The sequence below is a fragment of the Leucopleurus acutus genome (genome assembly GCF_964270905.1).
Source record: "Leucopleurus acutus genome assembly, chromosome: 3".
NCBI lineage: Eukaryota > Metazoa > Chordata > Mammalia > Artiodactyla > Delphinidae > Leucopleurus > Leucopleurus acutus.
This window is the reverse complement of record NC_139145.1, coordinates 103697538-103724314: the sequence shown is the minus strand read 5'-3', so window position 1 is coordinate 103724314 and position 26777 is coordinate 103697538. Positions and strand designations below refer to the sequence as shown.

At 38.3% G+C, this 26777-nt stretch overlaps 1 protein-coding gene across 1 annotated transcript in view; it reads left to right on the top strand.

Moving 5' to 3' along the window:
* ADGRV1 (adhesion G protein-coupled receptor V1) overlaps positions 1-26777 on the top strand; it is a 577115-nt gene that overhangs the window by 212085 nt on the left and 338253 nt on the right. Inside the window, exons 65-74 of the mRNA XM_082836315.1 lie at positions 912-1060; positions 2880-3081; positions 3603-3822; positions 5877-6116; positions 7800-7949; positions 16322-16795; positions 19769-19912; positions 22380-22554; positions 23222-23357; positions 24791-25827. Coding sequence (XP_082692441.1) covers positions 912-1060; positions 2880-3081; positions 3603-3822; positions 5877-6116; positions 7800-7949; positions 16322-16795; positions 19769-19912; positions 22380-22554; positions 23222-23357; positions 24791-25827 — 2927 coding nt within the window. The remainder of the gene's footprint in view (positions 1-911; positions 1061-2879; positions 3082-3602; positions 3823-5876; positions 6117-7799; positions 7950-16321; positions 16796-19768; positions 19913-22379; positions 22555-23221; positions 23358-24790; positions 25828-26777) is intronic.

Genomic DNA, 26777 nt, shown 5'->3' with positions numbered 1-26777 from the left:
ACCATGATCCATCTCAGACTACTGATAATGGTTTCTCTTATCATTTAATGTTTTAACCCCCAGTTTTCTAATTTTGTCTTGTATATAATCTAGTTAATGAGCGTTCAACCTTTCCAAACTAGGTAGGTTAAAAATACTAGGTAAATAGAATTTGGGAATTGAAGGAAGGACTAAAATGGTTTAGTGCCATCTTTTTTGGTAGCTTCAGGAATTAAAGCGATGTAAAACCCAGGAAGTCAAAACTTTTCTTTGATGGGAGTAATAGCAATCTTTAAAAGAGACTTTCTCAGCAGAAGTACATTGCTAGACAAGTAAGCTACCATCTATATGAAAGAATAGAGGCATTGATTTAATTGATATTCACAGAAACTGGAATATTTTCTTGAATCTTGATGGTTTAGCTTAAAATTTCTTTAGTGGCATGACACTCATTATATCCTTAAAGTAACTCTCTCTTCCATAAAAAAAATAAATAAATAAAGTAACCCTCTCAACCTAACACTGTAGATCTCTAACCAAGCTGGTTTCCATCTTTGAGTGCACTACAATTTCATGGACATTCCCTTCCGTGACCTATTACTGTAGTATGTGTTCAGCAGTACATTCCTAGCTCCAGAGGTTCATTTTACAACTTCTTCCCAATTTCCTAAAAGTTTTATTATCTTTTCCTATTGCCTAAGTTTAATAACTTTATATGAGTTTTGGTTTTATGCAGGCGGTGATAATAGGGAACAGCACAGAAATATATTTCAAACATCATTTCAGAAAAGAAAAGTATTTTCGTGTTGGGATCTTTAAAAGGATGAAAAAGCTTAATAGGACTAAATTATAGGAGCTAATAGGACCCTTCTTCAATTCATGCTAAACAATTATACTCAATTTATTTTATTTATTTTTTATGACTCTGAAAGGGGGTATGATTTTACCATCCAAGAAAATGGACTTCAGGTGGATCAACCTCCTGAAATAGGAGACATCTCCATTGTCCGAATCATCATAATGAAAAATGATAACGCAGAGGGAATCATTGAATTTGACCCAAGTTATACTGCCTTTGAAGGTAGGTTCAGTAACGTTACTTATAAATTTACCACCAATTTCTGAATTAGAGTACCTCAGCACGACATTGTCAGTTTGAATTGCTGTATGCAAATTTTCCTGATTTGGGGTGTGTGCATGCGTGTGTGCGTGCGTGTGTGTGTGTACACATATATACACCTTTGTATGTATTTATATATGCCTTTATATATATTTACATATTTATTTTAAAAATATATTTTGAGTTACCTTTGGGCAGTCTTGAATCTCACTTTAGTATGGCAAAGTGGAATGGTTGGGAATAAGGCATTTAGAGAAATTATGTTTAACTTTAAGATTGTTGAAATGTTTATATTTCAAACACTTATATTTCTAATTTATGTAATGCTTAATTTCCTTTGTGATTAGAAATCAGTGAATATTCACTTCCTAATGAATAATCACCTTTGAAATATTTTACTGGACCGCAGGTGCAGGTAGTATCTGGACTCCTAATCATGCTTTCTTGAAACATTATCTAATAGCAGCTTGCCTTATCTTGCCAATTCTCCCCTCTTGTAGAAGCAGAATGCAGAATATATGGTTATATTTCCTCCTGGTAGAAGGAGGTGGCTGCTTTTTCTGATTTTATTCAAAAGCAGAATATGAATATACCTTTCAAAATAAACATGGTATCTTCTTGTTTCAATTAATTTATTGGCTTCATTGCCTCCGTGAAATTCTTTCATTATCTAGCCATTTTTTAAGTTCATCAGAAATCACTTCAGGAGTTGATTTGTATTGACTTCATGGGTAAAGTCCTGGAAAAATCACCATTTTTTGAACTTCAGTCTACAGCAAGTAAAAAAAGGCTGCATTTTTATACCAGCAGAAAAATGGGACTTGGATCTTTTTTGTTCACTGATTTCTGTTTGATTCACTATCTTTGGGGATATTTGGGACAATGCATTTATAATTACAATGTAAGTTCAGTACTATTTAGCCCTGGCTAGTGTGAACTCTATTAAATGATATTTTAATATACATATGTTAGCATAGCTGAAGAAGAAATAAAATATGAATAGAAATTTTAAGTTGAAATCAAGCACTGAGGAAACATTTTCAGATTTACAAGTAGATTTCATAGGAACTGAAAATGTAACAGAATCATCTTTATATCTGGAGTTTTCAAACACTCATATGATATAAATAACATACACCTTATTTTTTATATTACTGATGTTTCAGTTAAATATGCAGAAACAATCCAGAATGGTTTCCTTTTTTTTTTGCGGTACACGGGCCCTTCACTGTTGTGGCCTCTCCCTTTGCGGAGCACAGGCTCCGGAGGCGCAGGCTCAGCGGCCATGGCTCACGGGCCCAGCCACTCCGTGGCATGTGGGATCTTCCCGGACCGGGGCACGAACCCGTGTCCCCTGCATCAGCAGGCGGACTCTCAACCACTGCGCCACCAGGGAAGCCCCCCAGAATGGTTTCCTTTGAGTACACATATTTTAAGTGTTTTTTGTGCTCATCTAGCATTGTCAAAAAAGCAAGGGTTATTTATTTATATGTGGCACACAGAGAAAGAATGGCTATGCTAATGATTAAATCGATTATTTAAATTCTAACTTACACTGCTCACTATAATTTTCAACTTGTGACATACTGTAGTTCTCCTAAAAAAAAAAATAAGTCATGACATTTTCACTAATTGTTTTTTAAAGCAGTAAATGAACTGCGGAAAAATTGAGTGCTTGTGTTGTACTGTTATATTTAATTGTCATGTTTGATTTGACTGAATCTTATAAAAGTCACTTGCTTTGTCTGGCGTACCAATTAATTTCAAATTCCTGTTACAGTGGAGGAGGACGTAGGGATGATCATGATTCCAGTGGTGAGGCTTCATGGCACTTACGGCCGTGTGACAGCTGATGTCATCTCTCAGAGCTCTTCTGCAGTTCCTGGTGGTGTTGATTATGTACTGCATGGTAGTTCAGTCACCTTTCAGCATGGGCAGAGCTTAAGTTTTATAAATGTTTCCATCATTGATGACAATGAAAGGTAAAACTACTTAGTGATATTGGAAATAACATGGGCATATGTAAAGCATGAGTATTGTGCTCCAGTCCTTACCTATGTTTTGCACTGATAATAGAATTTTAGATTATACTTGTACCCATTGAAAAATGAGTGAGAAACTTTAGGAGGTGCTGAGATAGGGAAAAAGGGATTGGGAGTCCATTGTAATTGTGCCTCACTTTTTCTCAAACAGAAGAAGAAATAATAATTTTTATTTTTCTAGATTTGAAAAGTCTAATCAGAATGTGGAAACATCCTGCAGATCACTTCCTTAATGCATTAAGCAATTAAAAAGAGGGGAAGAAAGTCTAATAACTATCCCAGTTTATGTAATATTGAAGTGATCATTTGTGCTTTTAGCTAAGCACCCTCGTCTTACCACTTGGTGTGTGACTACTGTGCCTTGAATATGTATGACCAATTTTGAAAATGACTAGTTATTTGGATTTTAGAAGCATTTTAATATGTTTAGACTCACAGAATTGCTCCTTCTTGCTATGCAGTGAATTTGAGGAGCCCATTGAAATCCTGCTCATTGGAGCTACTGGTGGAGCGGTCCTTGGGCGCCACCTAGTGTGCAGAATCACGATTGCCAAGAGTGACTCTCCCTTTGGTGTAGTAAGATTTCTCAATCAAAGCAAAATTTCTATTCCTAATCCCAATTCTACAATGATTTTACCCTTGATGCTGGAGCGGACTGGAGGACTCTTGGGAGAGATTCAGGTAGAGTTATTTTTCCCATGATTTAAAAAATAATTTGGATTGATAGCTATGGTGTTGGATTTTCTTATTCCTCAAATATAGTCATTTATTTATTCACAGTCAGTAATACTTATTAATTACCTAGTAGGTATAAAGCAGCTTCTAAAGTCCTTTGAAGTACATAAAAATGCATAAGGCATATAGCTGTCCTCAGGACACTCTTGAGAGAAAGTTAAAAATTAAATGAAGGATTCTGGTAAAAGTCAACAAGTATTTGTAGAGGGCTTTCCTGTATCAGACCCTGTTATAGGCCCTGAGAACGCACTGGTGAACAAGACAGACTTCATCTCTGTTCTCATAAAGTTTTCAAACAATAAACAAAAAAATGAAAAGAAAATGATCTGATAACACTAAGTTTTTTGCAGGAATGTAAAATCAGGAGACACAATCATAAGTGACCTGCTGGCCACTGTTGATTGGATGGTAAGGGTGTGATATTAAAGCTGAAAGATGATAAGAAAGAGGTGCTCAAGTAATTGTTAGAGGGATGAGCATTTGGGCAGAGGGATTACCTAGTGCAGATCTACAAACTTGGCATGTTTGCGGTATGCAGAGGTCCATGTGGTGGATGGGCTTGGAAATGAAGGGATAACAGCACAAGATAGATCAGAGGGGCTAGTAGGTGTTTGGTCACAGAGAACTTTCTAAGCCAGGCTAAAGATGATGAGTCTAAGTGCAAATAGGATGCCATTAGAGAGTTTTAAGCAGGGGAATGATGTCAGTGTCACCAGGTTGTCAGCTCACTTATAACTGCTGTGAGGAAAGTGGGTTGTCAAGAAGCCGGAGTAGAAGCAGGGAGAGCAGTTAGAAGGCTCTTGCCCTCTATAGCCCAGGGCAGAGCTGACGATGGCTCAGACAAGGGTGGAGATGGAGCTGGCCAGATGGGAATGGGCATCGAGTATGTTTTGGAGGAAAAATTCACTGGGCTTGTAGAGGGGAAGAGAGTAATCAAGGATAACTGCTAGAATTTTAGTTGAGCAACTGGTTAAATTGTAGTGCTGTTTACGGAGATGCCGAAGCTTGGGGGAAAAGCAAGAATTCTGTTTTGGCCTTGTTGATTTGAGATAGCTACTAGACACCCCAGTGGAGGGGCAGGTAGGCAGGGGGAAGTTCGAGTGTGGGTTGTGGGGAGGTCAGGACTGCACACAGATTCAAAAGATGTTGACACACCTGGAGGCATTTGAAACTCTGTGGCCTAAGGAGTGTAGACAGGGATGTAAGGGGTATAGACCCAAGCGCAGGCTTCCAACATTTAGGGATCTGAGGAGGGAGAGCCAGCCAAAAAGATTGAGAAGTAAAGAAGGAAAACTAGGAAGGTATGTGTTATGTGAGTAACATGTAAGCCAAGGAAGACAGGACACAGTTGTTTCAAGAAAAAGAAGCGGTCAGCTGTGTCCAATGCTGATGAAAGATGAAAGAAGCAAAGAGAAGTGCCCAGTTTTCTTTCTTTATGCATATGAAAAGTATACAATTTTAAATTATAGAAACTTTAAAAAATGCATTTGTTGCAATATAAAATTTTTGTTTCTTGTAACAATTTATGAAAATTTCTGTTCCTCTTACACTAGGAATTTAAGTATATTCATTGCTGCACGCCCAGCAGACCTTTCACATGGTTTTATAGTCAGATTCAAATAGGTTTTGATGGACAGAAGCTGTGCACTAGCAAGACAGTTTGTACTCATATTTTTAAAGTTCATATTACTCTAATATATATATTTAGAATATGTACCTTTATGTTTTTGTTATCCTGTGGTGATAACAAATGACTGGGTATTCAGATCTTTCTTTACTTGTTAGACATAGCTATTCATGAAAACAGATATTCTATAGATACATAGCTTATATTTGCAAATATTGTTTTAAACAACATGAGTTGATAACATAGGAATTTGCTGGAGATATTCTAGAATAATTTTCACATGTATTATATATATTTTAAATACTACATATCCTGCTAAGTACTTCTTTGTTTAAAGCTGATCGTTTCTATTAAAAAAACAAACACCCTGCAGGTAAACTGGGAGATAGCTGGACCCAATTCTCAGGAAGCCTTACCATCACAGAACAGAGACATCGCTGACCCGGTGAGCGGGTCCTTCTCCTTTGGAGATGGGGAAGGTGGAGTGAGAAGCATCATTCTGATAGTCTATCCTCATGATGACATTGAAGTTGAAAAGACTTTCATTATTAAACTTAAACTTGTGAAAGGAGAAGCTAAATTAGACTCCAGAGCTAAAGATGTTACATTAACAGTAAGTCCGAATTTGTTTTGCCCACAAAATTTTGGATTTAACGATTTATTGGAAAACGCATTTACATTTGTTGAAACTCTATGGGCTTATGAAGAATTTAAAGTTATAAGACCAAATGAAGTCATAGTAATTCCTGTGGGTCAGATGTTCTGGTTGTTACATTAATTTATTCCATAGCGTTATTATTTATATATATATATATATATATATTTTATTTATTTTTTTTTTTGCGGTACGTGGGCCTCTCACTGCTGTGGCCTCTCCTGTTGTGGAGTACAGGCTCCGGACACACAGGCTCAGCAGCCATGGCTCACGGGCCCAGCCGCTCCGCGGCATGTGGGATCCTCCTGGACCGGGGCACGAACCCGTGTCCCCTGCATCGGCAGGCGGACTCTCAACCACTGCGCCACCAGGGAAGCCCCAACTGATAATTTTTAAAGGCTTTAAGATAATGAGAAATACTTATTTTACACTTTCTGAGAAAATCTGATGTTTTGGGGATATTTGGCACTTTTAGAGAGGAGGCATTTGTCATATCATACGCATTGGATATCTTTGCCATTAAAGTACATAAAAGTTCACAGATGTCACAAGTCAGATTGTTGGAAGGAAGAATGGTACTTGTACAATTAGGGCAATGATGGTGTGGATCAGATCCAAGTTCAGCATATTTTGCATGAATCACCCAGTCCATCGGGGAAGAAAGTACTGGGGACCAAGGTTACTGAAAAAAAGACTGAAAGATGCACCTTTTTTTTAAGTTTGGAAAACACTCATGTCTGGGGTCTGTATCAGTCAGATGTCTCCAGAGAACCAGAACTATTAGGAAATATATATGGCGAAGGAGTTTTTTTTTTTTTTTTTTTTTTTTTTTTTAAGGAATTGGCTCATGGGATTGTGGGGTCTGGCAAGTCCAAAATCCATAAAGCAACGTGGCAGGCAGGAAGCCCAGGAAAGAACCGAAGTTGCAGTCTTGAGTTTGAATTTTGTGGGGCAGGCCAGCAGGCTGGAAACTCAAACAGGATTCCTAAATTACAGTCCTGAGGCACAATTCCTTCTTCTCCGGGAAGCCTCAGTGTTTGCTCTTTAAGGTTCAACTGACTGGATGAGGTCCGTTCACATTATTGAGAATAATTTTCTTGACTTCAAGTCAGCTGGTTGTAGATATTAATCATATCTGCAAAATGCCTTTACAGCAACATCTAGACTAGTGTTTGACCAAACAATTGGACACTGTAGCCTAGCCAGGATGACACATTAAATTAACCGTCACAGGGCCTTTGCTTCTCTCCGTATTGTATTATATCATAATGAGTAGAAAGAGGTTAGCTAAACTTAACTGGTTAAATGAAGCAAATGAGAGGTGAATAAAGCTAAATTCAGTCATTGAAGTATTATCTATCCTTTGGTGATTCTACAAATTGTAGTTTTCTGAACACTTATTCCCATTATCCTTGGGGGATAAGAATCTACCTGTTTTGGTAACAATCAACGTAATAAAGAAGGTTTTTAAAAATCAGATAGCTAGGTGGATTATATCCAAGTATCGTGATTGTGTTTCTTTCATTTCCTCAGCTTATCTTGTACATACACAATACATCAGTGTGTTGATATATTGGATACCGTAATTTCATCCATAGCTGTTATATACATTTTCACTCTGCTCTCTGTTTCTCTTTCTAGATACAAAAGTTTGGTGATCCAAATGGAGTGGTTCAGTTTGCTCCCGACTCTTTATCTGAGGAGACCTATTTGGAGCCATTAGCTCTGGAAGGGCCCCTGATCATTACTTTCTTTGTCAAAAGAGTCAAGGGCACTCTGGGAGAGATTATGGTATCATTTTTCCTTTGATTTTTAAGTAGAGTAGTAATTTGCCTAACAACTGCGGTTGAGAGGAACAGAGAAACGACGTGTGCTGGAGAGTTAAAGTTTTAGATATACTGAAGTGACATGAGTTTTCACACACGCTGAGAAGGCTCATTGGAGCACGTTTGGACTCTCTAGCCGGCACCAACCTCTGGCTGTCTTTCTAAATTCAGTTACAATTAAGTTAAAAAGATCTTTCTCATATTTAATGATGAAGAAAATGACTGAACTATTTTGTAATTTTTTGTTTGCTATAATGTGAAGCTTTTCCTACTGAACAGGCCTATCCATGATTTTTATAAATTGTTTAATATAGTCTTAATATATCCTTTTTTTGGATATACCTCTTTAAATGTGTTTATTATTTTAGAAGTTTAGAACATTGTTTGAACTGAGTTAAATGTTTGTGGAATCCTTGAAACATTTCAAGAAAACATGGCTTGGAATCACTGCTCTAGATCTATTACTCTCTTAACATAGATCAATATGCATATATTCTTTATTTTCAATATAATCGAGATGCTCTTGTAAATCATGAGTATATTCATCGAACTGATCAAGGTTATCTGTTTGCTAGCAAAACATATTTTGTGAACTCTCTCTATAAACTTACCTCTTTTCCTGTATTGGTGATTAATTGTTACTTCTTCAGTTGAAACTTTATGGTTTGGAGGTAAAAAAATTCTTAGAAGATAATTTTTTACAGATTTTGGGAGGGGGAAATTCTTAATTTCTGAAATCTTAGATATCCTCTTTTTTTAAAAACATTCCATTTTCTCTCAAGGTTTTTGGTTTTTTTAAAAAGTCTTTATTGGAGTATAATTGCTTTACAATGGTGTGTTAGATTCTGCTTTATAACAAAGTGAATCAGCTATACATATATCCTGATATCTCTTCCCTCTTGCGTCTCCCTCCCTCCCAGCCTCCCTACCCGACCCCTCTGGTGGTGAAAAAGCACCGAGCTGATCTCCCTGTGCTATGCGGCTGCTTCCCACTAGCTATCTGTTTTACATTACGTACTGTATATATGTCCATATCACTCTTATCACTTTGTCCCAGCTTACACTTCCCCCTCCCCGTGTCCTCAAGTCCATTCTCTTGTAGGTCTGTGTCTTTATTCCTGTCCTGCCCCTAGGTTCTTCATGACCATTTTTTTTTTTTAAGATTCCATATATATGTGTTAGCATATGGTATTTGTCTTTCTCTTTCTGACTTACTTCACTCTGTATGACAGACTCTGGGTCCATCCACCTCACTACAAATAACTCAATTTCGTTTCTTTTTATGGGTGAGTAATATTCCATTGTCTATATGTGCCACATCTTCTTTATCCATACATCTGTTGATGCACACTTAGGTTGCTTCCATGTCCTGGCTATTGTAAATAGAGATACAGTGAACATTGTGGTACATGACTCTTTTTGAATTATGGTTTTCTCAGGGTATATGCCCAGTAGTGGGATTGCTGAGTGGTATGGTAGTTCTAGTTTTAGTTTTTTAAGGAACCTCCATACTGTTCTCCAAAGTGGCTGTATCAATTTACATTCCTGCCAACAGTGCAAGAGGGTTCCCTTTTCTCCACACCCGCTCCAGCCTTTATTGTTTGTAGATTTTTTGACAATGGCCATTCTGACTGGTGTGAGATGATATCTCATTGTAGTTTTAATTTGCATTTCTCTAATGATTAGGGATGTTGAGCATCCTTTCATGTGTTTGTTGGCAATCTGTATATCTTCATTGGAGAAATGTCTGTTTAGGTCTTCTGCCCATTTTTGGATTTGGTTGATTTTTTTTTGATATAGAGCTGCATGAGCTACTTGTAAATTTTGGAGATTAATCCTTTGTCAGTTGCTTCATTTGCAAATATTTTCTCCCATTCTGAGGGTTGTCTTTTTGTCTTGTTTATGGTTTCCTTTGCTGTGCAAAAGCTTTTAAACTTCATTAGGTCCCATTTGTTTATTTTGTTTTTGTTTCCATTTCTCTAGGAGGTGGGTCAGAAAGGATCTTGCTGTGATTTATGTCATGCAGTGTTCTGCCTATGTTTTCCTCTAAGAGTTTTATAGTGTATGGCCTTACATTTAACTCTTTAATCCATTTTGAGTTTATTTTTGTGTATTGTGCTAGGGAGTGTTCTAAATGCATTCTTTTACATGTAGCTGTCCAGTTTTCCCAGCACCACTTATTGAAGAGGCTGTCTTTTCTCCATTGTATATTCTTGTTTCCTTTATCAAAGATAAGGTGACCATATGTGCATGGGTTTATCTCTGGGCTTTCTATCCTGTTCCATTAATCTGTGTTTCTGTTTTTGTGCCAGTACCATACTGTCTTGATTACTGTAGCTTTGTAATATAGTCTGAAGTCAGGGAGCCTGATTCCTCCAGCTCCGTTTCTCTTTCTCAAGATTGCTTTGGCTATTTGGGGTCTTTTGTGTTTCCATACAAATTGTGAAATTTTTTGTTCTACTTCTGTGTAAAATGCCATTGGTAGTTTGATAGGGATTGCACTGAATCTGTAGTTTGCTTTGGGGAGTAGAGTCATTTTCACAATGTTGATTCTTCCAATCCAAGAACATGGTATATCTCTCCATCTATGTATCATCTTTAATTTCTTTCATCAGTGTTTCATAGTTTTCTGCATACAGGTCTTTTGTCTCCTTAGCTAGGTTTATTCCTCGGAATTTTATTCTTTTTGTTGCATTGGTAAATGGGAGTGTTTCCTTAATTTCACTTTCAGATTTTTCATCATTAGTGTATAGGAATGCAAGAGATTTCTGTTCATTAATTTTGTATCGTGCTACTTTAACAAATCCATTGATTAGCTCTAGTTGTTTATGGTAGCATTTTTAGGATGCTCTATGTATAGTATCATGTCATCTGCAAACAGTGACAGCTTTACTTCTTCCTTTCCAATTTGTATTCCTTTTATTTCTTTTTCTTCACTGATTGCCATGGCGAAAAATTCCAAAACAATGTTGAATAATAGTGGTGAGAGTGGGCAGCCTTGTCTTGTTCCTGATCAGAGTGGAAATGGTTTCAGTTTTTCACCAATGGAGATGATGTTGGCTGTGGGTTTGTCATATATGGCCTTTATTATGTTGAGGTAAGTTCCCTCTGTGCCTACTTTCTGGAGGATTTTTATCATAAATGGGTGTTGAATTTTGTCGAAAGCTCTTTCTGCATCTATTGAGATGATCATATGGTTTTTATTCTTCATTTTATTAATATGGTGTATCACATTGATCGATTTGCGTATATTGAAGAATCCTTGCATTCCTGGGATAAACCCCACTTGATCATGGTGTATGATCCTTTTAATGTGCTGTTGGATTCTGTTTGCTAGTATTTTGTTGAGGATTTTTGCATCTATGTTCATCAGTGATATTTGCCTGTAGTATTCTTTCTTGGTGATGTCTTTGTCTGGTTTTCGTATCAGGGTGATGGTGGCCTCGTAGAATGAGTTAGGGAGTGTTCCTCCCTCTGCTGTATTTTGGAACAGTTTGAGAAGGATAGGTGTTAGCCCTTCTCTAAATGTTTGGTAGAATTCACCTGTGAAGCCATTTGGTCCTGTTCTTTTGTTTGTTGGAAGATTTTTAATCACAGTTTAAGTTTCAGTGCTTGTAATTGGTCTGTTTATATTTCTGTTTTTCCTGGTTCAGTCTCGGAAGGTTGTGCTTTTCTAAGAATTTGTCCATTTCTTCCAGGTTGGCCATTTTATTGGCATATAGTTGCTTGTAGTAATCTCTCATGATCCTTTGTATTTCTGCAGTGTCAGTTGTTACTTCTCCTTTTTCATTTCTAATCCTGTTGATTTGAGTCTTCTCCCTTTTTTTCTTATTGAGTCTGGGTAATGGTTTATCAATTTTGTTTATCTTCTCAAAGAACCAGCTTTTAGTTTTATTGATCTTTGTAATCATTTTCTTCATTTCTTTTTCATTTATTTCTGATCTGATCTTTATGATTTCTTTCCTTCTGCTAACTTTGCGGTTTTTTTGTTCTTCTTTCTCTAATTGCTTTAGGTGTAAGGTTAGGTTGTTTATTTGAGATGTTTCTTGTTTCTTAAGATAGGATTGTATTGCTATAAACTTCCCTCTTAGAACTGCTTATGCTGCATCCCCTAGGTTTTGGGTCATTGAGTTTTCATTGTCATTTGTTTCTAGGTATTTTTTGATTTCCTCTTTGATTTCTTCAGTGATCTCTTGGTTATTTAGTAGTGTATTGTTTAGCCTCCATGTGTTTGTATTTTTTACATATTTTTTTCCTGTAACTGATATCTAGTCTCATAGTGTTGTAGTCGGAAAAGATACTTGATGTGATTTCAATTTTCTTAAATTTAGCAAGGCTTGATTTGTGACCCAAGATATGATCTGTCCTTCAGAATGTTCCATGAGCACTTGAGAAGAAAGTGTATTCTGTTGTTTTTGGATGGAATGTCCTATAAATATCAATGAAGTCCATCTTGTTTAATGTATCATTTAAAGCTTGTGTTTCCTTATTTATTTTCATTTTGGATGATCTGTCCGTTGGTGAAAGTGAGGCGTTAAAGTCCCCTACTGTGATTGTGTTACTGTCGATTTCCCCTTTTATGGCTGTTAGCATTTGCCTTATGTATTGAGGTGCTCCTGTGTTGGGTGCATAAATATTTACAATCATTATATCTTCTTGGATTGATCCCTTGATCATTATGTAGTGTCCTTCTTTGTCTCTTGTAGTAATCTTTGTTTTAAAGTCTATTTTGTCTGATATGAGAATTACTACTACAGCTTTCTTTTGGTTTCCATTTACATGGAGTATCTTTTTCCATCCCCTCACTTTCAGTCTGTATGTGTCCCTAGGTCGGAAGTGGGTCTCTTGTAGACAGCATATATATGGGTTTCGTTTTTGTATCCATTTAGCCAATCTATGTCTTTTGGTTGGAGCGTTTAATCCATTTACATTCAAGGTGATTGTCAATATGTATGTTCCTATTATTATTTTCTTAATTGTTTTGTTTTCGTTTTTGTGGGTCTTTTCCTTCTCCTGTGTTTCCTGCCTAGAGAAGTTCCTTTAGCATTTGTTGTAATGATGGTTTGGTGGTGCTGAATTCTCTTAGGTTTTCCTTGTCTGTAAAGGTTTTAATTTCTCCGTCGAATCTGAGTGAGATCCTTGCTGGGTAGAGTAATCTTGGTTGGAGGTTTTTCCCTTTCATCACTTTAAATATTGTCCTGCACTCCCTTCTGGCTTACAGAGTTTCTGGTGAAAGATCAGCTGTTAACCTTACAAGGATTCCCTTGTTTGTTGTTTGTTGTTTTTCCCTTCTGCTTTTAATATTTTTTCTTTGTATTTAATTTTTGATACTTTGGTTAATATCTGTCTTGGCGTGTTTCTCCTTGGATTTATCCTGTATGGGACTCTCTGTGCTTCCTGGACTTAATTATTTCCCTTCCCATATTAGGGAAGTCTCTTGAAGTATTTTCTCAGTCTTTCTTTTTCTCTTCTTCTGGGACCCCTATAGTTAGGATGTTGGTGCATTTAATGTTGTCCCAGAGGTCTCTGAGACTGTCCTCAATTCTTTTCATTCTTTTTTCTTTATTCTGCTCTGTGGTAGTTATTTCCACACCTTTATCTTCCAGGTTACGTATCCATTCTTCTGCCTCAGTTATTCTGCTACTGATTCCTTCTAGAGAATTTTTGATTTCATTTATTGTGTTGTTCATCGTTTGTTTGCTCTTTAGTTCTTCTAGGCCCTTGTTAAACGTTTCTTGTATTTTCTCCATTCTATTTCCAAGATTTTGGATCATCTTTACTATCATTATTCTGAATTCTTTTTCAGGTAGACTGCCTATTTCCTCTTCATTTGTTAGGTCTGGTGGGTTTTTATCTTGCTCCTTCATATGCTGTGTGTTTCTCTGTCTTCTCATTTTGCTTAATTTACTGTGTTTGGGGTCTCCTTTTCGCAGGCTGCAGGTTTGTAGTTCCCGTTGTTTTTGGTGTCTGCCCCAGTGGCTAAGGTTGGTTCAGTGGGTTGTGTAGGCTTCTTGGTGGAGGGGACTAGTGCCTGTTTTCTGGTGGATGAGGCTGGATCTTGTCTTTCTGGTGGGCAGGTCCACATCTCGTGGTGTGTTTTGGGGTGTCTGTGACCTTATTATGATTTTAGGCAGCTTCACTGCTAATGGGTGGTGTTGTGTTCCTGTCTTGCTAGTTGTTTGGCATAGGGTGTCCAGCACTTTAGTTTGCTGGTTGTTTAGTGGAGCTGGATCTTGGCGTTGAGATGGAGATGTCTGGGAGATTTTCGCCATTTGATATTACATGGTGCTGGGAGGTTTCTGGTGGACCAATGTCCTGAACTTGGCTCTCCCACCTCAGAGGTACAGCCCTGACACCTGGCCAGAGCACCAAGACCCTGTCATCCACATGACTCAGCATAAAAGGGAGAAAAAAAGAGAGAAAGAAAGAAAAGAATAAAATAAAATAAAGTTATTAAAGTAAACAATAATTATTAAAAATAAAACAAAATGTTTATCAAGTAATTTAAAAAAAAAGGAAGAAAGAAAGAAAGAGCAACCAAACCAAAAGGAAAATCCACCAATGATAACAAGCACTAACTGTACTAAAAAAAAGAAAATGGACCGACAGAACCCTAGGACAAATGGTAAAAGCAAAGCTATACAGACAAAAATCACACACAGAAGCATACACATACACACTCTCAAAAAGAGGAAAAGGAAAAAAATATATATATAGTTGCCCCCAAAGTCCACCTCCTCAATTTGGGATGATTCGTTGTCTATTCAGGTATTCCGCAGATGCAGGTACATCAAGTTGACTGTGGAGATTTAATCCGCTGCTTCTGAGGCTGCTGGGAGAAATTTCCCTTTCTCTTCTTTGTTCGCGCAACTCCTGGGGTTCAGTTTTGGATTTGGCCCCGCCTCTGTGTGTAGGTTGCCTGAGGGTGTCTGTTCTTCGCCCAGACAGGACGGGGTTAAAGGAGCAGCTGATTCGGGGGCTCTGGCTCACTCAGGCCGGGGATGGGAGGGGTACGGATACGGGGCGAGCCTGTGGCGGCAGAGGCCTGCGTGACGTTGCACCCGCCTGAGGCGCACAGTGTGTTCTCCCGGGGATGTTGTCCCTGGATCACGGGACCCTGGCAGTTGTGGGCTGCACAGGCTCCCGGGAGGGGCGGTGTGGAGAGTGACCTGTGCTCGCACACAGGTTTCTTGGTGGCTGCAGCAGCAGCCTTAGCGTCTCATGCCCCTGTCTGGGGTCTACACTGGTAGCCGTGGCTTGCACCTGTCCCTGGACCTCGTTTAGGTAGCGCTCTTAATCCCCTTTCCCCGTGCACCAGGAAACAAAGAGGCAAGGAAAAATCTCTTGCCTCTTAGGCAGGTCCAGGCTTTTTCCCGGACTCCCTTCCGGCTAGCTGTGGTGCACTAACCCCCTTCAGGCTGTGTTCACGCAGCCAACCCCAGTCCTCTCCCTGGGATCTGGCCTCTGAAGCCCGAGCCTCAGCTCCCAGCCCCCACCCGACCTGGTGGGTGAGCAGACAAGCCTCTTGGGCTGGTGAGTGCCGGTTGGCACCAATCCTCTGTGTAGGAATCTCTCTGCTTTGCCCTCCGCACCCCTGTTGCTGTGCTCTCTTCCGCCGCTCCGAAGCTTTCCCCCTCCGCCACCCGCAGTCTCCGCCTGCGAAGGGGCTTCCTAGTGTGTGGAAACCTTTCCTCCTTCACAGCTCCCTCCCACTGGTGCAGGTCCCGTCCCTATCCTTTTGTCTCTCTTTTTCTTTTTTCTTTTGCCCTACCCAGGTATGTGGGGAGTTTCTTGCCTTTTGGGAGGTCTGAGGTCTTCTGCCAGCGTTCAGCAGGTGTTCTGTAGGAGTTGTTCTACACGTAGATGTATTTCTGATGTATTTGTGGGGAGGAAGGTGATCTCCACGTCTTACTCTTCCGCCATCTGGAAGCTCCTCCTTGATATTCTCTTTTTATTAAAAACAAACAAAAACAAATTCCAATGTGAATGTCAGATTATCGACTTACTTTTTACCTTCAAATATTGTCTGTGGTTCACTATTGAATGTATTTGTGGTACTGGTATTTTAAAGTTAACTTGTTTATCTTTTCAAATTATGTTATTTTAGAAGCAGGTGAAATGAAATTTTATAATCCTGTCTTGCAAATTGCATACAACAGCCTGAAAGAGTTAAGATACTTTCTAAATTACCTAACTACTTGGAAAGTTTCACTTGGAATATAATGATGCACACTGAATTTTTTTTGTATATAGTAGAGGAAAACTAATTTAAAGGATTTTTGATTCAGTATACTGAATTGTATAACTTTGTTGGGTTTTTTTTTCCTTTTATTTTAGGTTTACTGGGAATTAAGCAGTGAGTTTGATATTACTGGTGACTTTCTGTCTACAAAAGGATTTTTCACCATTGCTGATGGAGAAAGTGAGGCCAGCTTTGATGTTAACTTGCTACCAGATGATGTACCTGAGATAGAGGAAGTTTATGTGATTCAGCTTGTTTCTGTAAAGGGAGGAGCAGAACTGGATCCAGAAAAATGCATCACACGGTTCTCTGTTTCTGCAAATGATGACCCACATGGGGTATTTGCCCTGTATTCAGATCACCAGTCAATACTTATTAGGGAGAACCTTAGTAGATTCATCCAAATTAATGTAACCCGGCTTGCTGGAACATTTGGAGATGTGACTGTTGGATATCGAATATCATCTGATCCTAAGAAGCAGTCTGTTGTTACTGAAGATGCAGAGAGGCAGCTGGTGGTCAAAGATGGCACCAGATATAAAGTGGACACAGTGCCAGTCAAGAGTCAGGTTTGTAGCATTTCTTTAATTTCCTGATCATTCCAATAAAACTCCTTCAGGAAAGCCCTAGTTAATCTCATGATCAGTTTAAAGTCTTATTCTGATATTTAAATGGAACCATGAAAAATACCTTAGAAACTGCATACTAATTATTGGATAATACATATACTGAAGTATTTTCAGATTATAAGTAAATAAGTATATTCTTATTTGGAGATAAAATATTTTTGTCTAGATAGTAGCAGGCACTTATTTAGTACTTCAGAGTTCCAGAAATTGTTCCAAGTGCTGCACAAACACACACACAAACACACACACACACACACACACTCTGGATGCTTGTTGAAGGGAAGATACTTGTAGACTTCCTAGGACAGCAGACTGTTCTGCCGACATATCAGGTGAGAGTGCTAGGAATACATGGATTTTCTGTGGGTCAAATAGATACCTAGCAGTCTTTCTCAGTGTGATCCACAGAAAGTGATGGGAGCAACTGTTTTCGTCCTCCCAAGAAGATAACTAGTATCATTCCATATGCATGGCAGAGAAGTTAATTTATTTCATGCATGAGATGCATTATAGCTGTGAGGATTAATTATCTCATGGTTGAGAAAGTCTGTACCAGAGGACACTTTTAGATTATCTCCTGTGGTGGTACCTGGGACATTTTGAAGGATGGTAGTCCTCTTGTCATTTTACTTTGAAAACTTAATGGTATAGTTGATAAAGATACTTAGCTTTCTTAATACCTGTTTGAATTATCTATGGATTTCTTAATATCTGTTTTGAAGCTCTATTATTTTTATGATTTCTGTCTATTTTCAATAAAGAGTAACAAAAGTTTACTAGCTTACCCATATATGAAAGCTTCCTCTTATTTGTTTACTTTAACATCTTTCATTAGTGTATTTAAATTTGCATGGGTTCCTTCTGTCTCTTATATTCCACTCTGTGTGGTGTAGACTGCACATAGATTATTATGTGAGTTAGACTTCCAAGGTGACTATTTAGGGCAACATGTGACATGCGCATAAACTGAGGGGAGGATTTTTCCAGCGGTCCCTTTCTCCCCTCACACCCTGGGTGTAATGCATTGCTCTTTAAAGTTTGGGATGTTAGTTACAAGTTACATATAGATCTACCTGATCTACCGCCCTGATAAAAGTTAGGACTTCGGACAGGTCCGCCACAGAGAAGGACCTTCAAGTGGGTCTCGGGACAGAATGAGTTTCCATTAGGCTCTGAAAACTAGAAGACTCTTGATGTTGGTTTAACATGAGGACCAGGGAGTGAACAGTTACCTCACCTGGGTAACAACAGGCTTCTCAGATGAAGTACTCACTGATGGTAAGAATCATTGGCACGATAAAGAAACAAGTCTGCGTTTAAAAGAATTTAAGTTAGAATGCAAGATAAGATTATATTCACGGCTGTCATTTATTCAGATATTTATTGAGCACTTGCTATGTGTCAGTCATTGTGAGAAGCACAGCAGCTACAGTGATCACAAAGACATAATCTCTGTTGTCAGGTTGCTCCCTGTCTAGTGCAGGAGAAGGCCCTTGAACAGCCAATTATAAAAGCAAGCAGATAAGCAGTGTTCAAGATGCACACAGGATATTATGGGGCTGTAAACTCCATTTGTGCCCAAAGCCATCAAGAATGATGGGAAATATGTAGAATAGTATTGGTGATGCAGTCCTGGATCAGGGACATGGAAGGGCAAAACAGAACACCCTCAACTCCTAAAAACCTTCAAGGTCGTTTTCAAATTAGTCTACCTGCTTTTCTTCTGTAGGCAAACCAGCGTTTCTCCAAATCCATCATTACTCCTGTTCAACTTTAATGTTTAATTACTGCACCTTGGGGACCTGCCACACTCCATAAGTCTGTGTGCTGCACGGGCCCATGAATAGAAGAGTTGGGTAGGAAGGCACAAATGCCTGGGAGCTTTGAGCTGACATCTGGCCATTCATTCTTTAGGAAATAGGGACCAAAAAAATCCTTAGCTGCCCAGCCAGTGAACTGCATGGGGAAGGGGCACACCCTTCAAGGAGAGGAGGGAGGCACATGATTGAAGTCAGGACACCATGATTTATTTCTGTTTCCTCAGCACTTGATCTATGCTTCATGTTCAGTGAATGTGATTTGGAAAAGATGAAGGTTGATTGAATGAATAAAACATCTGTTCCCCTCATGTTGCACATTTGAAACCACTATAGTACATATTTTACACATTTCAGAGTGTGTTTTGTGTTTTAAGTACGTTACATTTAAAAGAAGAACAGACTTCATAGAAATAGTTATTTGTACATTCAGTAAAGATGTACAGAGTTGTTAGTAATATTCCAGGTTACGGGGGCTTATCCATTATCAGTAACAAGGTTTCTATGGAAAAATGTATTATATCAATAAGTGTTAAAAAAAATCTTTTAAAGTAATACCAGGTTTTAAATTCAGGATTTCCCTATTTTGTTGGATTCTAAAACTTTGAAAATTGGTAGTCTAATAAATGGTGTTAGTAGTCTTTATTTGTCCAAAGTATTCAAATAATCAGTACACCTAAATCATTATCTGTTTTAAGTAACTGTCATTAGAGCTCTTAGTTTCTACACAATGAAAAGGGAGAAAGTGAGTTTTGCTGTTTTTAGGAGCTGACACTGTTCACCAGTGAGCTCTTTCCATTCCTGTGGCACGTGATTCTATCACTAATACTACTTCTGAGATTCTCATCATTCTTCAGGTCATTTGGGCACACAGAGAGTATTTGCAGATTTGTGTTTTTTTAATACTGTATGGCTCTCAGTGTTAGCGTCAAAGTCTTCCTGCTGGTGCTTTGTTTTGTAACATGGGGGAAAGGGCATGTACTGATGAAACTGATACAAAAGGAGGAAATGCTAATGACTCATTTCAATTGTCAGTATTTTTCTTTGAAAATTATTTTTTACTATTAAAAAAGTCATTAATACTGTTTGTATATAGGTCTTCCTACCCCTGGGCTCTAATTTCACCTTGCAACTGGTGACTGTGATGCTTGTTGGTGGAAGTTTCTATGGCATGCCAAGAATTCTCCAGGAAGCAAAATCTGCTGTCCTTCCAGTCCCTGAGAAAGCTGCCAATTCTCAGGTAATTGGCCCTGGATGTGGTACTACCCCGGAACCACTAGAGGGCAGCTCTTATAGGAAGGACTAAGATTCTTAGAATTTCTTAAGATTCACTATTTCCTTAAATCTAAGTAATCCTATGAATATCAAAGTAGACACTGTGGATACACTATATGAAAATAATTTGTCAGTTTTCAACATTAGATAGAAAACTATATCTCCTTTCTGGAGTTTTAGAAAGTTTCTGTCTTGTAGAATATAAGGTGTAGAATTTTCAAATTAATTAATTAATTAATTTTTGGCTGCATTGGGTCTTCATTGTTGCACGCGGGCTTTCTCTAGCTGCGGCGAGTGGGGGCTGCTCTTCGTTGCGGTGTGCGGGCTCTAGGCGCTGGAGCTTCAGTAGTTGTGGCTTACGAGCTCTAGAGCGCAGACTCAGTAATTGTGGTGCATGGGCTTAGTTGCTCCGCGGCATGTGGGATCTTCCCAGACCGGGACTCGAACTCATGTCCCCTGCCTTGGCAGGCGGATTCTTAACCACTGCGCCACCAGGGAAGTCCTAGAGTTTTTAAAATAACAGTCACCTAGAGTCAAAACTTCAGGTTTTTTCTTGAAAATGAATATTTAACATTGAGATATTTTATGCTAAATAATTAAAATTAGAATGAAACCTCAGTTCATATTTCAGACTTTCTCATTTACTAAGATTGTAAATATTTAACTTGTGGGGCTCTTTTTACTGTGGCAAGTTTGTTCTGATGTAGGTTAATGCTAGTGGTGCACCTAAGTATTTGAACCTTCTACCTGAATTCATTTTAGGGAAGATTGTTCCCTAATCACTTCATAAATTCACATGAGAACAAAGAATACCTTGAGAGCTTTGCTTCCTGTGTAGGCCAATTCTGTCAATATAGGAACAAGACAGGGCTCCTGTCTCTGGCTACGGTAATGTGTGTATTTTATAAACCATAATAAGGGATAAGCATGCATCCTTCTCCTTCAGGTGGGAGTTCCTTCAGTTCCTTGACCAGGATGTGGAATCTGTGCAGGAGGGGCAGGAGTGTGGGCAGATCTGGCCACCAGCTTGTGTAACAGGGTCTCTGGCCATTAAGGGGATGCTCTCCAGTTACTCCCACCTGGGCTGCTTCTCCCCAGGGAATGAATTTGCTTTGCTCCCTAAAGTGGAATCCACCAGCATTAAAATTAACTGAGAGGAATTGTCTTCTTTCTGCACCTCTTTTCAAGAAGGAAAGAGGGTATAGAATTTAATGCTTTGACATTTTGTTACCTTCTTTTTGTTCACAGGTTGTTATAACAAAGATTCCTTTCAACCTGAATCCTTCGTTTGGTGTAGTAAACTATTTTCTTCTCCTTCTCCATGCGTGTTGTCACAACATTATGTCACATCAAAGGGCCAGATCAGGGCCAGTCATGGAGTATTCCTGTCCTTGGTGTATCCTCTGTACTCCTTACCAGTATTTGTATGTGGGGTGTGTGTGTGTGTGTGTGTGTGTGTGTGTGTGTGTGTGTGTGTGTGTGTGATGTGCCTAGGACACTTTCAAACAGCCTCTAGCCATTTGGCAAGCATGAGTCAGATATGCCAAAGATTTTGGCAGTTGCTAACCAGAAGCCTCACTGTAATAAGGAATCTAGGCGGGTGTCAAATTGAAGTTGTTGTTTTTTCTTTTCTGTGGCTTCAGAAGCTGTCCTGTGGCCCCTCTCACACTTTCTGCTCCTCTCCATTCCAATTTAAAATGGGGAGAATGAGTCTTAATATAGAACTGTTGATTCTGTGGTATTCCAAATGTATAGATATTGGGACCAAAGAGGTAAACTGAATTGTCTAAATAACAATGTGAAGCCAGGAATCTGGTTTTATTCTTATTCTTTGACCAGAACTTATTTCATCTATGAATCCCAGGGTACCCTGGGAAGGTTGCCCTGAAAACCAGATCTTACTTGGTGTGGATGAAAAAGATTGTTATTTAAAAAAAATCTTTGAGGGTTTCTGATCCTCAAAAAAAAGATATTGTATTGAATCAAAGAGCTGAAAAGAACCTTAATAGAAAATCTAGTTCATGGTACTCACTTTATAAATAAAGAATTTATTATTATACCTTAGAAAGAAGTCAGATTTCAGTTCTAGACAAATTAGGTTCTATAAAGACCTGTCAACAAATCATATTAAAATGCCATGTTTAATCTTTCCTTTCATTTAACCATAATTACCATTATATTTTTAGATATTGTTAATTCAGGGGTTTACATTTTGATAAAAAAATAAAGCTGTAAACTATAATCAGCATTATAAAATAGAATAAATTTTCAAATTTCACATGTCATTTCTTAACTACTACTCTTTAATTGAATATATTTTAGAACAGGGAAATATACTGCGTAAACAAAGAGAAAGTTGACTTTTAACCCACTCTTCAGAAAACAAGAACCTTTAGAGAGAAATAAAATGTTCTAAACATGTTTTTCCTCAGGTTGGATTTGAGTCTACTGCTTTTCCACTCTTGGACATCACCGCCGGAACAAGCCAAGTTGTGATTTCTAGGAGAGGCACGTATGGCTCTCTCAAGGTTTCCTGGGCGGCTGGATATGTTCCTGGGTTAAAAATCCCCGAATTCGTTGTTGTTGGCAATATGACCCCCAAAGTGGGTGAGTTGTGGCTTTTCTAGGATTTTCCCTATAGAACATGGAAATGTGTAATTGGCCACTAATTTTCCTGAATCCTCTTTACTCTGGACAGTGAGCTATTTGCCTCCTAATACAGTCCTCTCAGATTTAAATGATCAGAATTTCACAGGCTGCTTGGTGAGAATGAGAGGAACTTTATTCGTTCAAATGGAAAACTTCATACCTCACCTGGAAATAATGGTCACTAAGCAGAGTACTCTGTTTATACCTGAGGAGTTAGTTAAAAGTAGTTCTAAAAACCTAATGTGGCCCATACGATAATCAAAAAAGACACACCTTTATATCCATTTACATGTTCATCTGAATATTTCTGACAGTTGAGCAGCTGTTATTTCATCTACTTTATTTTTAGTTATACCATAAGCTCTGTGAGGATCAGTGAGGTGCAAAAGTTAGGTGGTTTGACCTCTACCTTGTAAAGGAGGCATGATTAAAGGCAAGGTGTGTGTGGTCTACGGAGCTTCCTCTATTTACACTCCCTCCCCCACTGACTTTTTAAATGTTTTACCTTTTGTAGACTGTCATAGAATTTTGGAAAAGGAAAGATTTCACTCTATTTTTAAGAGTTGAATCCCAATTTAAGAACTCAGAAATGAAACCCAGCTTCCCTTTTCATGTTCCCTGTCAGGGAGTCTTTCATTTTCCCATGGAGAAGAAAGTAAAAGAGTCTTGCTGTGGACATTTCCTAGCCCTGGTCGGCCAGAGGCCTTTGTCATTCACCTCTCAGGAGTGCAGAGCAGTGCCCCTGGTGGGGCTCAGCTTCGGTAAGACCAACTTGATTTTCAGCCAAGAAAGTCTCTGAGGAATAAGCTGGAATTTACCTGTTGAAACAAAAAAAAGACACAAGGATCTCTCTCCTTGAAGCAGAGGTGAAAACAGTTTTAGTGTAGAGCAATATATGGCCTGCATTGCCAAAGATGCCACCACCCACTGCTTGCTTGAAGAGCGTTTCTCATGACCTCTCGCTCAAGAATGTTGGCCTGAGGTGACATCGCCAAAAAGCACCATGATGGCAAAGCCACCTTTTTTTTTTTTTTTTGAAAATGCATTTATTCAGGGACACACATGGTTTAAAATACTCCTTCTACAGGGAGAATTCCAACCTGGGTCTGGCAGCTTTCCATGGTTTTGGTTGGGTGAACAGTGTTATTTCAAGAACAGTCCTATGAGCTGCTGAGTTGGGGTTCAAGTTGCTGAATTCAGGAGGAAAGGAAATTCTGATTCCCCTTCAATCCAGGAGCCAAGAGACTGAAAGCCACAGGAGTCTAACTTAAAATGGCAAAGCCACTGTTTTTAAAGGAAACTGTCTTCTGAAAGGTAGTCAAAAATACCTGATTTCTCCAAGAGATTAAGAATAAGAAATCATAGTAGGATAATAATGTGACTTGAACTAGTAGTTCTTTTGAGTTTAATTTATATCAGTATATTTGCAGATAAATATGTCCTGGTCAAAAGCAATTGACTTTTCTCATACATGAGATGGATTTGATCAGAACAGCAGAGGACCGATCTTAGAGCCAGACTCCTGGGTTTAATCCTGGCTGTGTCACTTACTTTCTGTGTGACTTTGGGAGAGTTACTTGATCTTTCTGTTCTTTAGTTTACTTATTTGGAAACTGGGAAAAATGTGTGGGCAAAGCCAGTGTGTGTTCAAGTGTGTTTGTATACATATTTATGTATAGGAGATATTGGTTGGAATCCAATATGGCTTTTGATTATACATATGCCATTCAAAAAGTGTTTGGACACAACGTATTTTAGCTTAAAAAATTCACATACCTTTAACAATAACAATAATAGCTAACAGTTTTTTTTATTTCTTATTTTTAAATTTATTTTATTGAAGTATAGTTGATTTACAATGTTGTGTTAATTTCTACTGTACAGCAAAGTGATTCAGGCTAACAGTTTTATAGTGCTTACCCTAGGCCAGGCATTGCCCGCCTCCTCTCTCCATATACATATATATATATAGACCTTGTTAGGTCCTATCACCTGTGACTGCAGCTCCTGTTCTTATCTTTCTTGTGCTCTGGTATATTCATCAATAAGTAAATAGGGTTTTATGGAATTTGAAAGGGCATGTCATTTTTAAGATGTCCTCATGAGCAGTATCTTAAGTGTGTGAAAGATGAATCTCTATAGTGGTATTCCTATTTTTCATCAGTTCTCTCATGGTTTAATTTTTTTTTTCCAGATCAGGTCTCACCGTTGCTGAAATTGAACCAATGGGAGTCTTTCAATTTTCCCCTAGTTCAAGAAATATCATAGTGTCAGAGGATACACAGATGATCAGATTACATGTACAAAGACTGTTTGGGTTCCACGGGGATCTTATTGAAGTTTCCTATCAGACAACTGCAGGAATGGCAAAGCCCCTGGAAGACTTTGAGCCTGTTCAGAATGGAGGGCTGCTTTTCCAAAAATTCCATGCTGAGGTTGATTTTGAAATAACTATTATTGATGATGAGCTTCCTGAGATAGAAGAAATTTTTTACATTAATCTAACTTCAGTAGAAATTAAAGGATCACAAAAATTTGATGCTAATCAGAGACCTCGCCTGAATCTAGATTTCAGTGTGGCAGTGATCACAATATTGGATAATGATGACCTGGCAGGAATGGATGTTTCTTTCCCCGAGACAACTGTGGCTATAGCAACGGACACAGCTCTTCCTCTAAAAACTGACTCCTCTACCACACACCCTGACACAACCAAGATAACTGCCGAAGTGGTTGCGACTGGTACGTCTGCTATGTCTGAGAAGCCTGATGTGCTCACTGTAACTGCAGATGGTTCCCTTCATGGAACATTTAGTCTTGGGCCATCTGTTGTTTATGTCGAAGAAGAAATGAAGAATGGCACGTTTAACACTGCAGAAGTTCTTGTCCGAAGAACTGGTGGGTCTACTGGCGATGTCAGTATAACATTTAAGACTTTTGGTGAAAGATCTGCTCAGAAGGAACCAAATGCATTGCCCTTTCCTGACATCCATGGGATTTCCAACCTAAGATGGGCAACTGAAGAAGAAGATTTTGAAGAGCAAACTCTTATCCTTACATTTGTAGATGGAGAAAGAGAACGTAAAGTATTTGTTCAAATTTTGGATGATGATGAGCCTGAGGGGCAAGAATTCTTCTACGTGTTTCTCACAGACCCACAAGGGGGAGCACAGATTGTGAAGGGAAAGGATGACAGTGGGTTTGCAGCTTTTGCCATGATCATTATTACAGGTATATATTTGGAGTGATGGAGTTAAAAATGTACTTTTGTGATACAGAATTTGTAATAAGATCATTCTGTCTTTAATTTAAGAAGGGGAATTACTTGACTCACCCATAGTGAATCATTAAAATTTTGTTTTCCTATGGCATGAACCCATAATATAAACTCATGATGTTGTTCAGAGGTGCCAGGCTAGAGTTTAATGGACTGTAAATGTCACTTAGCTCAGAGCCAGCTAAACAAGTAAACAATTTATAAATCTGTACTTTCACAATAAAGGGAAAACCTTAAAAATACTTAAGTTCATGTACTTCTTCTGAAATATATTTAGTCACCCAAACATGATTGCCTGTCCTGTTTTGAAACCTCATTCTGAATTTCCCAACCACTTTCATTAATCTATCCCAGAGTCTAAGATTTCATTGTCAGAAAATTCTTTGTATCTGTTGGGAAATATATTAAAACTGTTTCCTTTTGTTCTGCTTTTGAACCAGTGCAGTTTATATAAGTTTTGGACTATTGGGGAGGTGTGTGCATATATAGAGTTCCTCATGCATGTTATAAAATTTTTTGGTGATAATTTGCAGTTTTCCTCTGAAATCATACTATATTTCTTTAAGTGGCTTAGCTCAGCTTGTCAGTACCTTACTGTAATTAGAGTATTGACAAGGCTGTCTCATGATTCTTACCTACTCCACTCTTTCATACAAACAGTTATGAGTTTTACACAGTGTTTTAGAGTTTCAGATAACACTATGGTAAAACATAGTAAAAAGAAAATTAAAAGTTATGAAGCCTATATTTTGACCCAGCTCAACCATTAATTGAGGAATTAATAAATCATTTAGTGTTTATGCTTTGTTTTTTATAAAAGGAAATATTTAGAATAAACATGTTTATGATCCCCTTTTAGGATTTGGTGCTTCCTAGAATTTTATTTATTTTAGCCATTCAGTTA